This window comes from Mya arenaria, chromosome 9 (assembly GCF_026914265.1).
Source record: "Mya arenaria isolate MELC-2E11 chromosome 9, ASM2691426v1".
Lineage (NCBI taxonomy): Eukaryota > Metazoa > Mollusca > Bivalvia > Myida > Myidae > Mya > Mya arenaria.
In genome coordinates, this window is record NC_069130.1 from 9,595,525 (window position 1) to 9,616,570 (window position 21,046).

A 21,046-nucleotide genomic window follows, 5' to 3' on the forward strand; every position below is an offset into this window, starting at 1 on the left:
CCAGTTGAGTTGAAAATTTAGCCTAGGATTGCATAATTAAAATACAGCAAATCTAAAATATTTCACATGTGCATATAAGCAGAAAATATAGCCTTTTATAGGCTTAGAAATATTTTTATGTCTTTTCTGTCATAAAAGTTATTTAGAAATTAACGTCACTTCATTGTTTGTTTACATCTGTTGTGACCCCTGGTGACCAGTGTGAGAACCCTTTTGAAGTCACATGATTTCTCACCCTGTACATGTTGACCATGACAGATGGTCTATGGTAATATTGGAAAAGATTAAAGATGCACTAACTCCCAAAACAGATTTTCCACAGTTAATACAATTGTTTTAATTAATACCAAAAAGGATGAATAAATGTCGAAAATAATGGTTTTTATGAAGGAAACTGTGGGTTTTTTTAAAGAAAGATCCACCTGGAAACGCTGCATTTCTACCGAATGAGATGATAGTAGATCACAGTAAATCTTTTAGCACTCACCAATCAAGTAATATTTTTGTGTTTTCAGCTATTAAATACATGGTTACAATCTTGTTAACAGTGATTATTTTTTTCCATAAATGCATTAAATAATAAGTAGTTTAAGGTATATCACTTAAAATTTATGTTTGTTATACATGTGTTGAATTTGAATAAGAGTGTCACTGTAACAAAAAAAAATACCTTTCATATCTTTTTAGGGAAGTACTCCAAATATCCAAATATTTCCAAAAGCAAGAACATAATCTTCTACCTAAATCAATCACAGTAGCACAATTTGACCCCAGTAGTCTGTGGCTAAAATTTTGCCATTATTATTATTTTTCGGGGTCAGATCAATATAATTTATCTGAAAGTTAATTAACAAGCAGGTGTCCAGTTGGAATGTCCAATACCTCATGATAATAAACCAAACAAGCGAATAATGACATAAAATTTTCATGGCGCAAAGAATTGGTGCAAATAATAATGTTTGAATATTAAGCTAATATTTGTTAAAGACTCTATAGAGGAACAAATATTTGTATTTGATGAGAACGACTCAATCTTCTGAGGGTTACCTTAACTGAAAATTTAATGTCCCCAAAACTGGGTTATCAAAAAATATATATTTCATTCTTTTAAAGAGAAATATCTTTGAGGCCCTTCACTGATTCAAATATTCGAGGCCCTCATCATTGATTTAGCCAGATATACCTTTATTCATTATTGCTCAGGACTTTCAAACAAGTTTATGTATAAAAATGAGGATATCAGGGCCTCATTTTTAGGGTTTCACAAAGTGTGCCATAATTGTAAGCAAGGAATTTGTACATCTAATTACGAAAACTATATATATATATATAATTACATATCCAACAACAAGGCCCGCTAATCCATCTTTAAGTTAAATAAAAAAAAACTTATTTTTTAATACATCTGAGTTACATGAAAGTTAAAATTAAGATAAATTAGGGTAATTAAATGATGAAAGATATAACTGCACTGAAATTGGCTTTTATGCCATTTATATAGTGTTTGATAAATAATCGCACACTCTGACTGAGGCCCTAACAAAACTTCTATTAAAAACAAACTATTGATTACATTTATCAATTTATAAATAAACGAAAATCTGAACAAAACAACTTATAGGGCCTAAAAAAATAAAGTCAGTGAATGGAAAAATGTAGCTCATCCACGGAGGACATCCTAGTTTCTTGTAACAGTATTGCAGTTTGGCGTAAAGTAATACTGCAACAGAAGTCCAACCAATGATTTACATGTCCAACTTAGATAATAATACCATATGGTCAAACAAGCCTTGACCAATGTTTCATCCTCAGAAGGTGAGCTTCTACATAGCTTTTTACAACTTTCCAGGCTTGTTCAACATCTTTGTAAAACTGACCTCTGGCATAAATCACACAAGCAATTTCAGCTGACAAAATTTATGACAAACATTCCGAGCTTGTTCAAGACTGCGAAATAATAATGACCATCTGCTATGTTTAAATGCCTGTGCCTTGCGTGTTATGCCCACATCATCAAGCCAAAAACAAACTTACTATGGCAACAGCATGGTATGGTCACAGTTAATGTTCTCACATGTGCAAAAATTGTGATGGTTACTTATTTCTTGGAGAAAGTCTACTTAAAGGTATCCGCTAGACTTTGTCTACTGGTAAAGGATAGAGTTACACACTTAAAAAAAAACACCAGTATATTCATGTTCTTTAGCCTTCATTAATCGGTTCCATCACACTTTGTTCGCTCAGGACTTGTGTACTGTAAGAATATTTTCATTCACACACTTTCCATAGCATCCAGGTCCGCTTTTAGTGTGAAAAGTGTGATACATGCAAGCAATTATATTTGTCAGTTGAGGAAAAGACTGCTGATACACACTTGGCAGGTCATATAGACAGAAAGGTGTAAAGAGTCTACATGTTTCTAAAATGTGAAATGTGTAATACTTACAAGTGTGATACATACTGAATTATCTTCTGGACATTTCAAGAAAAAGATGGCCACTAGATTTGAGTTGTGCATGCAGCATGGAATCACACTCTTTACACAACATGTGCCCTATGTTAAGTGTGAAAAGTGTGATACTAAAAGGATGATACATACAGGCTTTTCTTTTGGGCAGGGCCTGAACGAGATGGCCACTAGATTCAACGAGCAATATCTCTTTACACAACAACATGTGCCCTATCTTAAGTGTGAAAAGTGTGATACATACCAGCCTTTCTCTTTAGCAGATCCAGTACAAGATGGCCGCTAGACTCGGGTCGCGAGTGTAGCGTCGAGTCATACCCTTTACACAACAACATGTGCCCTATCTTAAGTGTGAAAAGTGTGATACATACCAGCCTTTCTCTTTAGCAGATCCAGTACAAGATGGCCGCTAGACTTGGGTCGCAAGTGTAGCGTCGAGTCATACCCTTTACACAACAACATATGCCCTATCTAAAGAGTGAAAAGTGTGATACATACCAGCCTTTCTCTTGGGCAGATCCAGTACAAGATGGCCGCTAGACTCGGGTCGCGAGTGTAGCGTCGAGTCACACTCTTTACACAACAACATGGGTCGATTCTCATTGTTCTTTGTACATGCCGGGTGGTGACAGATCTGAAATAGAAAAAGTTGAAAACATTTTTAAATTTTGTGCTTCACATTCACCATACACCAAGGTCAATAGACTGGAAAATTAACCACCGGTACAAAATTATGGTAAATGGTGAGAACTGGATGTCTTGGAGATTGAAACTAGAGATCGCTTTTTTTTAAAAAGCCCTTATCTCCCCCATTGTGTGGTCGTAGCTGAGAAATAATTAATGATGGACATGATATTTATACTTTTAGACTGGAGACAAATGACCAGTGACCTTGAATATGGCCTTTTCAAACATATTAAAGCTGCACTCTCACAGATTGAACGTTTTGACAACTTTTTTTTAAATGTTTGTCTTGGAACGAGCCAATTTTTGCGAAAATCCATGGAAACAAGTTAAATAAGACTGCTGAAAAAAAAAAAAGATCGCAGATATTTGTATTAAAGTTAAAAAAATGATGTTTTATGCATTTTTCTTAAACCGTTCAGGCCATTAAAAAAATAAATTCGAACGGAAATATGAAAATCTACGATCTGATTTTTTGTTAGCAATCTTATATTATTGGTTTGAAGATATTTACACAAAAATTTGCTCTTTCCAAGACAAGAAATAAAAAAGTTGTAAAAATGGTAAATCTGTGAGAGTGCAGCTTTAATATGTAAACATCTACTGTATATGAATAGTCATCTCAAAGTCAATCGGGGTCATCTACTTATCATGACCAACTTGCTTGCATACCAAGTGTGAAGTTCCTTGGCTCAAGCAATCTTACATTAATCAGTCAACACTGTTTTTTCACCTCAAGGTCACTGTGACCTTGACCTTTGACCTACTGATCTCAAAATCAATAGAGGGACTTCTGGTGATGACCAACTGCATACCATGAATGAAGTTTCAGGGTCCAAGCGTTCTGTAGTAATTGATTGGAAACAATGTGTGACGTACAGACTTACTGACAGACGGACTGACAGACAGGGCAAAAAACATGTCTCCCTATCAATTGGGCAGACATCATGACCCGGAACATGGGCGTTGTAAGTCAGCCAAGAAGTCTACAAGAGAACTCATGAAATACAATAGACAAACTTTTGTTTGAACCATCAAACTAAACATGACTTATTGCATGATAATTCTCGAACATATTTTATCATATAAAGTTTACAATGGTTTAAATAAGGCTATTTTTTAACTAATTTACATAAAACTGCAAAGACAAACCTGCGAAAAAATCATTTGAGCATCAAATCTTAAAATTTACAATCCAAATTTTTTTACAAGCATAAGACGAACAGATTTATTATGTTTTCACAACAAAGTACACAAAAAAGACTTGAACATTTCAAAATCTTGTTAACAATAATTCTGCACCTTAACAACATCTTCAAATTGAGCATGACTGATTATTATTAAACCACATTGGTTAAACATACCATCGCATTGTTGAGTTTGCGCCTTTTTTGGAAAATAAACATGTTCGTCAACACCTCATGCAAACATTTACAATACCGAAGATCCACTCCCCCGCAATATATCCATTTGCGATACAAATATGTGGTTTTATCATTTAAATGTTCACAAGAATTTCTGGATCGATATTTTCAAATTTTGTGAAAATTCTTTGCACCGTACACATAAGTTTTTCATTTATTAATCTTTTAAACTCCTTGTTTACAAACTTTGAAATGAAACATCAGTGTATTCAGTTTAATCCGCAATTTTAAATCAATGTAAATATAGTATTTTTGCAGGCTTAACATGCTTGATTAAACTTAAGCGGATGATACTATTTTAGCATCTTCTTTCTAAGTATTCTTATTATCTCCAGCCATTATAATAACTGCGATGAAACGCTGGACATAATTGTCCAGGTTTTAGACCATCATAACATGGTTTTGAACTTTTCTGCACTCCAAAATCCTTCGCTTAAATCCTTCTAATTCATGTATGCCCATTCAACACAAGTTTAGCAAAGATTTTAAAATGGTTCTCCATTTATTTTATTTGAATGTTTTTCTGTAACTTTCACATTTCATATATCATTTCACATTAAGTAAATTTACTGTATGTAATACCTAATACATGCAATTTTGGTCCATAAATATTCTATACATGAATTACTCTTAATTATTTATAAAAAATGATAGATAATGAACCAAACATAAAATCCACAACATTATTCCCAATAATACAACACTTCATCCGAATTATTTAACAACTAAATTGCCAGGCCGAATTTAAGTAGCCAAGGGCAGACTTTGAATAATTAGCCTAATGAAAGAACAGATAAACAGATGATTTGAACGCTGATAGAAACATTTCCCAGCCGACAAAAGTATGCATGTATCAATGATACATCTTTCATAAATATTTTTGGATGGGATTCAAATTGTCCGACTACTTTGTTTACCTAATACATAAAAATCATATACAATTTAAACACCATCCTGTCCTTTCAGTTCTTCATTAAAGTCACACCAATGTGTTATTTATCCATTTGTGTAAATCCACATAAATAACGAACACACAACACCATGATTGACACTATAACTTTTTTCGTCAAATATCAATTTAATGTAGAACTCAACACACACAGTCATATAAGGAAATTAACGAACATATTGTGATCGTAAATTTCTTTCCAAAAGTATGTTTTTTCGTAATAGATCTCCAGTTACACTATCTGACTCAAATACCAAGTCAACTTTAATGTTTCAATTTTCTGAAGGCGGTAAATAAATTATTTATGTTACTAGGCAATGAATTTCAAAGCTACACGCTGGGACAAATAATTTAGTGGGTTTATTTGAGTCCCATGCACTGCGTCTTACTTCAATCTTACGTTTATACGATAAATCAAATTTGAATAAATTATAATCATAAAGAGAAATTGAATCACTGATAAATCTTTTCAAAAAGTAAATGTGACATGATTTTTGTGTGACAGTTTCGTTAGCGAATTCAGTGATGAGAAAATTTTGCTATCCCCCAGAAAATAGAAGAAATATCTGAGATCACTTCATTTTACGAAGGGCCAATAACTGTAAAATGAAAGCCAAAGTATCTACCTCAAATACTCTAAGTGGGGCCAGCAAAAAATTACGTGTTCTCGTGTGACAGTTTCGTTAGCGAATTCAGTGATGAGAAAATTTTGCTATCCCCCAGAAAATAGAAGAAAGAGATTCAAGACTGAGATCAATTTATTTTTTGAAGGGCTAATAACTCTGAAAATGAAGGCAAGAGTATCTGCCCTCTTAAAACCTCTCAAATGAGCCAGCTAAAAATGTTTATATTTTGTGCAACACTTTTGTTAGCAAATTCAGTGATGAGAGAATTTTGCTATCCCCCAGAATATAGAAAAAAGATCTGAGATCAATTTATTTAATGAAGGGCCAACAACTCTGGAAATGAATCAAAAGTATCTGCCATCATACTTTTCAATTGGGCCAGCTTATCAGCATATAAGCTATCAACACAGGACAAAATATTGGAATAATGTAAGATCAAGAATTTCACTTAAAAATTATTAAATGAATGTCAAAATTTAATTGAAAATTTAACTTGCAAAATCAAAAAAGTTTGTTTAAACTAACATAAGCTTTTATGTTTATACAGATTATAACTACTCAGAGATCTTGAATCTTAATAGCGATTGAAAGAAAAGTGCACATCGAATCATTAATGAGATGGTTCCTGAAATGAAGATACATTTGTAATGCTTCATAACTTAAATTCTACCAAAAAAATGAATATCTCGTAAACCTTTTCAGCTTCATCATAAATTCATAATTCTAAGAACATGTCAAACATAATAACTTTTATGTTAATATACCATGTCTAACCAATTGTCAAATTTTATACTGCAACAGCTGGGTTTCAAACTTAAGAACTCTTCGAAATCAATTTAATACTTGCCTCACAAGATCCATCAAAGACAGTGGTCGGCAAACTATAGCTCCGACTTTTTGGTTCGTATCGATTCTCGGGAAGACTATAACTCCGATTTCGTCGATAAGGCAGGGAGGCCTTTTTCCCCTTGTTAAAACCTAATACTCCAAGTACATCCATTTTTCACATTTGGATTTATTCCACAACTTGAATTCTCGCATCAATATATATAATACAAGCAAAAATTGTTACTATCCATTCACAAATTAGTTATATATTCAAGTTGTCAGTTTTGTCATACATGTATAATAATTTTAGTAAGATAATCCATTTTCCATCAGTAAAACCACCCTGTTTTAATTGCCTTAATGAGGTCAAAATAAAAAGTAGCTCCAAAGCATCAAGAATTAACTGACCGACACTCACTCAGCTGCATCAAATGTCAGAACAAATATGCAGACACATAACCAATAATATCCAAATAAAATTACATATTCCGCTGATCGTTTGTAGCAAGAACAGCAATGTCTTGTCATAATCAAATATTGTTCCGCTTGATGCAAAATAACATTTTTTTTCTCCCTGGCCGCACCATCCTCTTCCACGAGATTGTCATAAAAATTAATTGTCCATTATAAGAAGACGGTTTTTTTTGTCATACTGTTCACTTGCACAATGTTTTATCTTGTGACAATTCTGATATATTCCATGTTGCTTCTGACAGTGCTTAAAATGGCTGGAAGCCTAAAATAGCAATTAAAATTTGAGTTGAGTTGAGTTGTATTAACACAGAATATGGTTCCAGCTACAAGCTAGACCAACTGACCACAACACTGACCAGCTAAGTTAATCTCCTGTCCGAAAATATCAGCGGATGACCTAAGAAGACAAACAATCCCAGAAATAGTTTAACGCAATCTGAGAACTAGTTAAACGCATAAGAAAAATGGTTCAACAAATTCCGCTGACATTAACATAACTATTTAAGTCAGCACTAGGTTAATTATTGTATGCAGAATGCTTCGCAGATATTTTTCTGCATAATACTAAATAAATATTTATGATTCCGAAGGAGATAGACGCTGTTATAAGCAAAGAAAGATTTTCACAAAAATTCTCTTTTAAATGTTTTCCAACACTAATGTAATATTAATGGTAATTATCACCACACTGTTTAATGATCAAAATTAACATCAAACGAATCTCAGTGAATCATATTCATCCTTTTATTGAAAGAGAAATCTCTCTCAAATTTAATATGAATATTGCTCATATACAATTTTTATTTCATAACTATTCAACCTCCTTTCAATATATGAACATCAAAATGAAATATTCAAGTTTTTTTCACCTATGAATAGTCCAACTGAATATTGAAATAGCAAATTTGAAGTGCATTATGTCATTGAATAAATAAATATTTTAAATATGTTTTTATTTTATTAAGCGCTTTGACACTTAGCATGAATTTGACCCAGTAATAATCGTCCACCAATTCACCTTCAAGTGTTAAAAATTAAAATTTCTTTATTAAACTTGTTGAAAATGATTTGACATATTTCAAAATAACATAATCCATTTAAATTTAAACGGATTAACCACACTTCAAATGAAAATAGATAAAACTTCAAAGCCCTCAGACATCAGCTGTTATACGTAAGTCCAAGGAATTACGTGTATTTAAATTGCAATTTACATGGCATATATCAAAGTTTTCATCATGTATAACACAAAAATGAACGGCACACATTTTAAATCCAATAGCACACTTGTTTCAAGGAGTTGTACAGATCCTGTTTAAAGAATCTCAAAAAAAAATAGTGATTGTAATAATTTTGAAAATTAAAACTTAGAAGTCGCACAATATGTTTTAATCCATAAATAAGGTTTAGTGATAAATTAATAATTTGTTGTTTTCCAGACTGTTTGAATGAGAATTAAACAAACACTGCGCGCCGTAATGATTAATGTTTACTTGTATTGCATAATTTCAAACTCTTTCAATGGTTTATTTTTAATTCTTAGATTTTATGTAATCTTTTCTTTCCTATTAAGAAATACTTTCAAAGGTCAAACCGTTGCTTAAGACAGCTTTCTATTAAGGAGATGAGAATATTCTCTGCTTGATTAGATTTGAAAAGTGGAACATGCAAGGTCTTTCAAATCTGCGGACTTCATTTACAGTATATATCCGCACATGATTGTAACCACTGATTTTGATCATTAGAAAAATCATTTGATACATTTTTCATCATCATTGGCTCGATTGTTCAGATGTTTTTGCTAAATTTAAAAACAGGATTAACGACATCATTGTTAAAGGAACTGTACACCAGGTTCGCACCAAAAAAAGTTTTTTTCTGTAACGAATCTCAGGACAATTATTTAATAAAATGTTTTACTATTTTATATCATATTGATATCATTGTAAAAATAAAATACAGAAATGTAAAAAAAAATAGAGTCAGGGAGCGACTTCGAACCATTGTCGCCAAAATTGCAGTCCAGTATCATATCCACTGTGCTACGAAGGCTTACTCTAACCGGTTGAGTATTAAAGCACTTGGTAATATATATTACTTGGTAATATCACGTGATAAAATCGACTAGCCAATCACGTATAAGGAATGAATTCCACTAGGTAGACATACCTAGTTATCTTTTATAATGGAAAAATACAAAAAAACTGCAAAAAAAAACCTATTTGTAAACTATGTGGTACTTCAGTTAGTTAAGTTTTAATGCATTGTACACATAGATACAAAGTTTATGTCAGTTTTTGACAATTTTCTTTTTTTTTTGCTATTTCATCATACGGAGTACAGCCCCTTTAACTTTTAGATGTGAACTATTTGATGATGGGCTCATGTATTTAAATAAAAACATGTGCAGCTGAAACAGTTGTCTCAACTCTTGTTAAAAATACTGCAGATCATAAGTGTATCTGTGAACCTAATACAGAGGCATATCGATTTGAAAGTTAACAACGATGACGTTAACAACTTTGTTAACTTTAACAAAGTTCTGAACAATCGGCCCAATAATTGGTCTCAAATGACTAATGAAAAATTAATTTTAAGACTTTGTTAAAATTTGTTAACTGAGTTTTATTCTTATAATTTACTGCTGAGTTAGTATTAAAATCATAATATTAATATATTTTTCAAGTGATATAAATAATGATGTGATATCTCATTTTAAAGCTAACATCATTAAAATCTCAAATATGCATATTTTTTTAAAAACATCTATCAATTTGTTGACAGAGTTACGGTCCTTTTATCTGCCGGAATAAAAAGCTACCAACAAAAAAATTAGAAACCTTTAAACTAAAATGAAATAAAAATATATATAAGACATCACTTTTTTCTTTAAATGAAATATACATTAAGTAAAAAAAAAAAGTGTTATTGACAGCTCTACCTTAATTTTTATGATAAGCCCTTTTTGCAATCAAGGGAAAATACATAATCTGTAATAGTGTCCTGTCACAGCTAGTCATAATAGATTACATGCGCTTAAAATAGATTAATAAAGTTGACTTTATAAGCTATTTCGTCTAGTTTTATGAAACTAATTTAAATTTTTGCTTATTTCTATGTTAATCATCAGAGCAGTGATTATGATATTTCTTATGCACGATCATCAGCAACCAAAGTACGTAATTCCGTTATACCTCATAAATACTGTGGAACAATTGACTGACAAAATCTCATTTTAAACATTTTGCATGAGACAGGGGAGACAACTCTTCCTGTAATTAAATTTTCTTCAACAATCCGGTAATGTCCGAAACCTCCATGGCCGAGTGGTTTGGCTGCTGACAAAACTCATTGTACTGAACTTGCGGACCTGGTTCAGTTCCGGTTTTCATTAGAATATTTTTTCAGCAAAAGCATCAGGTATCTTGCCTAACCTCAGCTTCATTAATTATTCATGATTATGAGATTTTCCTAGACAAATCGTCCCACAGTCCACAACTTAGCATATAGAGTATCGGAGTATCCAATTATGACAATGCACCTGCATTCTGAAATCCTTTAAATAAATCTATACCTATTTATAGAACTAATTTAAGGTTAAAAAACACCAACATTATTCAAAATATATTTTTAATTTGAACAAGTTATTCACAATGAGCAGGAATCATATAAGAAACCCACCCAGCACATTTATATGAATATATATGGTAATACAATAAAGTCCAGTTATTGAACTAGCTGCAACATAAAAAGCACATTAATCCAATTCACATTTAAAAACACTTAAGACTGATAGATAATTTGAATTCATATGTTATTTTTTGCTAAAATGAAATATATTTAATGCAGAAAAATCAAACTGGAAATTCCTTTAATGATTTAACAAAACCTAACCATGGTATTAATATTTCAAAATACATGCAACTTCATAAAATCCAAACAAGCTATCATATATTTTGCATTTCACTCGAACAAAACTCACAAATCGTCATAAATAACCCCACAAATATTTGAATAAAAACATTTAATGTTTGTTTTCGTTTGAATGTTTAACAAGCACTCGTACCATAACTGATATTTTTAACAGCGTAATGGTTTAATTTTCTAGTTAGGATTTGGGCCTAAGACATTCTATTCACAAAATATATTCTTTTTTTTCCAACATTAAAACCTCGCAGCTTGAAATGTATACAATCACTATGTCTATAAGGCATCTTTAAAAATCCAGCTCTCTCACAACAAAATTAACCCCAGGACACTTTTGAAACTGTCATCGTTAAAATATACGACCTATTCCCCAATCTTTTCAGGACTTTTTTATATTGTTCGGACATAAATTTCTTTTATGAATCTTAATATTTAACTACCAAGTCACATTAATATATCCCAAAACTGATTGAACTTGATCGAGAATGTCCATTTTTATGGAATAATGAGAGAATAGGGCATTAAATCAAACATCGAACTGTTCTCCTATTAACACATCAAAAGCTTCTTTGGGCAAAAATAGACTAAACACCCGACAATAGGGTAAACAAATGGGGAGGAAACATCGAATGACCTTATCTAAGTAAAAATCTGCTGAGTGTTAAACAATAAATCTTTTTTAATAACTTACAAGGGAGTCAAGAGTTCACTAAGGGTGATGAAGGGAGGTAATTCATTACATAACCACCAAAATGAGCTATAGAAGTTACTTCCCCTGGTATATATGAAATGTTGATTTTTTTTTACAATAACAATAAAAACAATCAATACCCATTTAAGTAAACATTTGAAATAATGATACTATATTTCAAGGACATTTATCAGTGTTGATTTATTCATTGAAACCCCGTCTTTAAAATAAAAACATGAAATTGTGAATAACAGCTGTACACAAATTCACAAATTATAATTACGCTGTTAAATTGAAATACTTGGTTAATAAATAAACTAGATATGGCTTCTTGTTCAAAACTCTATATAAATAAAACTGTTTTTTTTTCCTTTTACGACAGTGCATGATTTTTCATGGCAATTGACAACCATTGAAAGACTGTCATGACAAACTTACTCATTCTAATATTGACATACCATCAATAGTTTGGTTATCACAGTTACTCAAGCAAATATTAATAATTATTATGTTGATGGACCATTAGTATAATATCTGAAGTCATTCATTATTAATGACAGTAACAATCTGATTGATAATTTAACTTTGAACATCCTCACTTAAAAATTTTTTATCAACCATCATACTGTCAGGCTGGATATGTGGGTAACATGGTTGAGGTTTTCTATTTAAAAAAGCAGCTTTACATCGAAAAAACATTCAAAACGCATTATTATGTAATAATGTATGTATTTATTGAATGTGTATTTTGTATTTGTGCAATGTGACAATGAGCTGTTTATGCTTAAGTCGAAGTAAATTTTCGGTTCTGGTTTGTTTAACAACAACTAGAGCTGTCACAGGAGTGACGAATACCCCCAAATGCCGCCTGGACACAGGAATGGCAAACCATTCCTTTTAAAAGAGGCCATAACTCCAAGGTTACTGCACACTGCATCTTCTTTTATCATGCATGTATTGTTTTATTTAAATTTGTTGAGTAATTTAAAAGTTACACTGCTGACAAGAAAAACTAGCCTTTCATGAGTTATCGTCCGGAAACCGTTTTTCTATTTTTAGTAACAGTGACCTTGATCTTGGCCCCACCAGCCCCAATATTGAACTTGACCTGTATCTTCTGATGTTACACCTGTGTACCATAAAATTTTCAAATCTGTCAAGCCTTTCATGAGTTATCGTCCGGAAACCGTTTTTTCTATTTTTAGCAACATGACCTTGACCTTGACCCCACCAGCCCCAATATCGAACTTGACCAGTATCTTCTGATGTTACACCTGTGTACCAAAATTTTTTCAAATCCGTCCAGCCTTTCATGAGTTATCTTCCGGAAACCATGAAAACTGACAGACCGACCGACCGACAGACAGACCGACCGACAAGCTCACTCCTATATACCCCCTCAAACTTCGTTTGTGGGGGTATAAAAACTGCACTTAAGGTATTTAACCATGATACATAAGCAAAAGCTCTCTGGAAGCTCCATCAACCTTAATGCTAAGGATGCACTCTTACTACCGAATAAGATGTACCACAATTAAAACAATTGTTTCAAATTACCCAAAAGGATGAATAAATATCAAAGCAATGGTTCTTATAAAGCATTATCCGTACTTAATTTAGAAGAAAGGTGCAGAAAACAAGGTACTTCTTCCATATAAGACAATATTTGATCACTGTAAATCATTTAGGACTCACCAGTCATTTAATATTTGTGCGTTTTCAGCTTTTAAATGCATGGTAACAATCTTGTTCTCAGTTTAGTAAGTAGTTAAAGGTTTACTACTTAAAAGATATTTTTGTTATACGTGTATACCTTAAAACAAATTATAACTAATGATAAACATCTAACATTCTTATTAGGGTACTTGTATTACATAGATGCACAATCTCTATGCTTCATTGCTTTAAGAATCATTTTCATTTTGCTATTCATTTATTCAAGTACTTTACCCCATCCACTTTAATTGACATTGATTCTTCTTTTCATAAAAAATCGATTAAACATAGCTTATTTGACTTATGGGAAACAAATGGTAAAGATAATTGGAATGCAATAAAGCATTTATTTAGCGGATTGATTTGAACATAGATGTTAAAGTTATCAAAGTTTCATGGATGCACTTGTGATCCAGAGTGTTTCAGCTGTACTTGTTCCATTTAAAGATACGAGATTATCATAAGATATTTTATCTTAAAAAGTTTCCAACGATGCCGTCAACAACTAAGTCAATGTTACAAAGTTCAGAACAATCAGCCCATTATATGTGGTGTTGCAGCAAGGAGGTTCCAAGTGACATCCGATAAAGATATAGATAGAAACAATATTGTTCTCCCTCTCTAGTTAAAAACCATCATTAATCAATCTCACTATAGCTACCAATCAAGGTGCGCCCATTTTGATACTTGTTGGGGGCGGGGCTGACAATTTAAAGGGCTCATAATTTCATATCACCACCCCAGATAAATCACCCAATATTCCTATGCTTTACATCATCACAGACAATAGATCTAAAAATATACCCTAAAATGGTAGAAAATCCTATTCAATATATTTGATTTATTGGTTGAATTTGTTTAAATCTATGAACACAAATTGGCCCCAAATCATAATTATGTATCTTAACTCCATCACAAAATTGTTTGTTACCATAATAAGATTGCAAATAAAAATCACTTTTAACACAATTTTTGCAAATAAAAAGAATATTTCAAAGTTTTGTTCACTTTCTTCACTTCAAACACAATTTTTGCAAACTTATAAACAATTTAATTCCAAGTATTGTAAACACATGGTTTTATTCCAATTACTTTCAATTACAGAACGCAAAAGAAATCATCCAAATTAAACCGTCTTTAGATATAATTGTAACACAATAAACATATTTTTCCCCATCAACAAACAGCCAACCAGTGGTTACAATTCAATTAATAACGACTATAAAATATGAGTTTAATTGTCTTTAAATCCGTTTCAAATCTCAAATATCTTCATATCCCAGATATGAAAACATTCCATTTCAATTTTTGTCAGATTATTTAAACTTCCTGGCCAACGAAATAACAAATTGAGCTTTTATCCATCTTGAAATCTCTATATTAAATAAAAACTTGCACAAAATCACCTTTGTAATAAAATTATCCTTTATTAACTATTTGTTTAACCCTTTAACGAAAGTATCTTTGATGTAACTACAAGGTTCATCCTATCAGATTCATCCTTTTTACGAAACTACCCCATCCTATACTAACTATAAGTTTCACCCTTTTTACGAAACTACCCCATCCTATACTAACTACAAGATTCACCCTTTTTACGAAACTACCCCATCCTATACTAACTACAAGTTTCACCCTTTTTGCGAAACTACCCCATCCTATACTAACTACAAGATTCACCCTTTTTGCGAAACTACCCCATCCTATACTAACTACAAGTTTCACCCTTTTTACGAAACTACCCCATCCTATACTAACTACAAGTTTCACCCTTTTTACAAAACTACCCCATCCTATACTAACTACAAGTTTCACCCTTTTTACAAAACTACCCCATCCTATACTAACTACAAGTTTCACCCTTTTTGCGAAACTACCCCATCCTATACTAACTACAAGATTCACCCTTTTTGCGAAACTACCCCATCCTATACTAACTACAAGATTCACCCTTTTTGCGAAACTACCCCATCCTATACTAACTACAAGTTTCACCCTTTTTGCGAAACTACCCCATCCTATACTAACTACAAGATTCACCCTTTTTACGAAACTACTCCATCCTATACTAACTACAAGTTTCACCCTTTTTACGAAACTACCCCATCCTATACTAACTACAAGTTTCACCCTTTTTGCGAAACTACCCCATCCTATACTAACTACAAGTTTCACCCTTTTTGCGAAACTACCCCATCCTATACTAATTATAAGTTTCACCCTTTTTACGAAACTACCCCATCCTATACTAACTACAAGTTTCACCCTTTTTACAAAACTACCCCATCCTATACTAACTATAAGTTTCACCCTTTTTACGAAACTACCCCATCCTATACTAACTACAAGTTTCACCCTTTTTACGAAACTACTCCATCCTATACTAACTATAAGTTTCACCCTTTTTGCGAAACTACCCCATCCTATACTAACTATAAGTTTCACCCTTTTTACGAAACTACCCCATCCTATACTAACTACAAGTTTCACCCTTTTTACGAAACTACCCCATCCTATACTAACTATAAGTTTCACCCTTTTTACGAAACTACCCCATCCTATACTAACTACAAGTTTCACCCTTTTTACGAAACTACCCCATCCTATACTAACTACAAGTTTCACCCTTTTTACGAAACTACCCCATCCTATACTAACTACAAGTTTCACCCTTTTTACGAAACTACCCCATCCTATACTAACTACAAGTTTCACCCTTTTTACAAAACTACCCCATCCTATACTAACTACAAGTTTCACCCTTTTTGCGAAACTACCCCATCCTATACTAACTACAAGTTTCACCCTTTTTACGAAACTACCCCATCCTATACTAACTATAAGTTTCACCCTTTTTACGAAACTACCCCATCCTATACTAACTACAAGTTTCAGCCTTTTATGGGAACTGTCCTTTACTAACTAATATCTGATCCAAAACGAACAATAAGATTTAGTACCCTTTTTATAAAAAAATCCAATCCTATACTAACTATAAGTTTCAACCTTATATAACAATTAAAACTATTTTTAATTTTGTAAATATTCATTTGCGGAGAAGTTCTATGATACTTGGTTTACAACATTTAATAGATAGTTTGTTTGGACCATATGCAACTAAAAAAAAATTTTGCAACCCAAAATATTTTTAAACTTCTCCGGTTATTTTTTTCTATTACAAAATGATGAGGTTAGAAAGTAAATAAATCATACCTGTAACCTACCCACACCTTAAAATGTTGGTCGAGTAACGCCAAACAAACCATTTATTACTTGTTGCCTTACTCTTTGATTTATACAAGCGTTATAATTATTACATAGTCAGATAAGCTCGTTGCACAGTATGTTTTTATCAATCCCAAATTCCATGATAAATTGGTGCACCTTTCATCGTCATCAAAGACAGGAATTCAAACTCTACACACCGACACAACAATGCCAGAAATGCCAACCGTCTTGCACTGTAATACACATTTTTGTATTTGATTTAGTGTGATGTAACCTTAGTACATCTTATCCTCATTTACCAACTGACCAATAACAGAGGGACACCATATCAACTGTTGCTAGGCAACCCTGGAATCAGATGCTGAAGATAAATCACTCCTACCCTGATTTCAGTTAACGCTTACTTTTTAAAAGGTGTTTCTGATCTACATTTGCAATTTGGTTCCCAGCTTCAGACAACGCGAAAACTTTTTTTCTTCACAGGACATTGCGACAGGTAAACACCTTAAGTTTACCTGTCGCAACAAATTTTTACCTGTCGCAATGTTACAAACAGTATTCGGTTACATCAGCCGGAACCTTGATTTTAAGCATCTTTTTTTTAAATAAGTTTTGCAAATCCCCATTATAACAGGTTTAGATCTATTTGGATAGATTTGTCTTACAGTTCTATAATAAATTACAAAAAAAGCTAAATATCATGTAAAAAAATCAATATTCGGATCTTATGTCATAATTTTTTTCTTCCCTTGCCTCCCAAAAAAACTCATATATGGTTCGTCTACCCATGGAACAGATAGATCTTACTCTTTTAATTCATCTTTAAATTAAAGATACAGTACGGTTATAAAATGTAACGAATTGTACTACAAGTCTGCACAACATTTATGCAAAAACAAAAGTAGATTTCTTGTTATTGGCAAAGTTAAACAGAGCGGAAAGAAAGTCAGCTCGGTATATTAATCATCATATCTAAATTAAAACGATTGCCGGGAACCACTTCGCCGAAAATAAATACATACGGAATTTTGTAATTTCCGAACATTTCCGTAAAATAAAAGTATTAAATTACGAGCTGAAATCGGACCCTTACGCGTTTTATCGGCTTTTACGGAAACATGTCGAAACGGGGTTTACAAATAGTGATACACGGATTAACACGCTGAATAATCATGATATAATAGTTAAAAATAACTCTGAACATTTATTTAGAAACTGAAAGTAAATTTTCCGAAAATTAAACGGTGCTGACTGTAATTTTTCACCGGACATTGTGACCGACCAAAACAAAAGTTTCGTCGGTCAAAATGGAAATATACCGGACATGTCCGACTGTCCGACGGACATTCGCATTGTCTGCAGCTTGCAAAGAATGCACTGTGATGCAACATGGACACAATATAAAACAGCTAGAAGTTTACATGTCAGTGACTGAGTTAGCATTAACTGAATTCAGGGCTGATGTATTTTGTTATTACAATATTAATATGATTAATAGACACACATATACATGTCCCTGCAGGGTCGAATTTAGATTAAACTATTTAGAATGAAATAAGCAGAAATAATACTATGGTAAATCAAATATGTTCAAAACATTTTATTTATTTAAGTTTTAATCCCACTTTAAAGCTGCATTCTCACAGATTGAACGTTTTGTCAACTTTTTCATTTTTTGTCTTGGAAAGAGCAAATTTTTGCATAAATATCTACAAACCAATGATAGAAGACTGGTGACAAAAAATTAGATCACAGATTTTTATATTTAAGTTCAAAAAATGATGTTTTATGCCTTTTTCTGAAACTGCTAGTAACAGTTTAAGCCATAAAACATTAATTTTCGAACGGAAGTATCAAAATCTGCGATCTGATCTTAAAAATTGTCAGCAATTTTATACCATTAGTTTGCAGATATTTACGCAAAAATTTGCTCTTTCCAAGACAAAAATTAAAAAAGTTGTAAAAATGGTTAATCTGTGAGAGTGCAGCTTTAAATAGGCAAAACCCCCACAGTCTCGCTTCGCACTGCAAAAACAGAATTTAGTAAAAATTGCACCACAAAGGTGACGGACCATCACAGTTTTAACATTGAAGCTTTTCATCATTCATGTACTTAAAGATTTACCTAACTAACGATGATGTCATACTAATGATTATTTTATTTAAAATACAAAAAATCTTAATGAGTCAGTTACACACTGTCAAATTTCATTGTCTCATTATATACTTCGGTTCAAAGAGTTTTATTTCAATTTATGACTGTTAATTGATTACTGTTAAACCAACACATCAGTATATGTCTTTGTTTTAAAGAGAACAGTGTGTCTAACAGCTGATAATTGTCAATCATGAAAAAAAGCCGTGGAGGGGGGGGGGGTGATGGGGGGAGGGGGGTTGACCTCACCCCTTTTGAAATTCTTTCTTTTGCACTTTATATTTGTTTTAAGGTACAGTCTTTACAACTGTAGTCTTATGTTTAAATCTTTCAATCCTGATTTTGGAGTGAGGTCTATAATCCTGAACTAAAGAACCACTGTATGAAACAAACAATTTAAGTACTAAAAAAATTAATTCCTACTCAACCAATTATTATCAGTTCATCACTAATCAAACAAGCCAACCAGAGCCAAGAATTTCTTGCCCTCTATTCTGTTTTTTAGCCAATGTTACTGAATTGATCCAAATTGGGAATCAAGTCATACTCAATGATCTACTTACCTGATTTTTCATGATAAGCTATAAGATGGTTTAATTTCATGTTTACAAATTAAATTTATTCCTACAGTCACTGTTGCTCCTCCTGAATAAATTTGTTAAATTGACATATATGAAATACATGTACACCTGAATATTACTGCAACACTGATAAAAAATGTTTATCTTTATTAATCCATCAAATTAATAATATACTTACAGAGAAAACTATTCGATGACCTAAAGAAACGGCCATCACAGCCCTCGAGACATTGTCTTATCAGTTAACAAGGTCAATTATGAAATGACCACAACTAATTATTGTCAATCACTGTTTGACCAGCCAATAAACAATGAACTACCACAAGGGACCCACTGAACAAGAAACAATGCTCCTCTGTTATTTTTTCAGACAAACAAGGGAGATAAGTCAATAGTTATGAAAGTCAGAGTTAAGGGCTAAGAAGTAGTGACTGTATGTACAATATCATCATTTCATTTTAATTTTTCTCAACTTTTTGTTGACATTCCATCATGTTATCAAGGGCTCTTAAGTCACACAACAACTTAATCTTAAAGCAAATTTACAAACTCATAATTTGTGCAGAAAAGATGACATTAGACGCAACCACATTTGTTTAATCAATATTTTCTGCACCATGATTGTAAAACATGTCCCATCAAGTTGGTAATGTTGCTCACACTGAATTAATGTCCATTTAGAAATTAAAAATAATATTTAGAAAAAAATCTTTAAAAAAAATAATTCTCAAGATAATATTTCAAACAAGAATCTTGAGAGATAATTGAAGCACAATAGATAATCCTTTTATCAATCAAGTACAAATAATGTGATAATAAGTTGAGAATATTGTTTCATAAGTAATATTTTTTTTATCAACTTTAACTAAAATTATAACATGTAAATTGCAGCAAGAAAACAAACATCCCATTACCATAAGAAATTACACTTACCAAAATATTAAAGCTATCTATCACAGTGCATGTATCCATGGCAACCTCATTTTCCTCATTCTCTTCCTGACCTTCAACCTTTGACCTTGGCTGAATATCCACAACCTTGACCTCTACCTCAAACTCACATATCGATTCACAACCACATTCCTTCCCGTCATCCTCGATTTCCGATTTTTCTATCACCGATTTTTCTTCTATTTCCAATATTTCATTTTCCATTTCCTCCTCTGAACTGTCTGTATCATGTAAGGGAATTTGTTCGCAAGACTGGCTGCGTGTCAGAAAGTCAAAATGAATACTTGAATTTGAACACGGTTTGGCATAAATATCTTCGAAAGAAACACTTTTTTGAAGGACTGG

General features: G+C 32.3%; 1 protein-coding gene across 1 annotated transcript in view; it reads right to left on the reverse strand.

The window, feature by feature from the left end:
* Positions 1-21,046, reverse strand: part of LOC128246834 (uncharacterized) — a 114,388-nt gene that overhangs the window by 89,813 nt on the left and 3,529 nt on the right. The window contains 2 exon segments of the mRNA XM_052965303.1: positions 2,966-3,101; positions 20,684-21,045. Coding sequence (XP_052821263.1) covers positions 2,966-3,101; positions 20,684-21,045 — 498 coding nt within the window.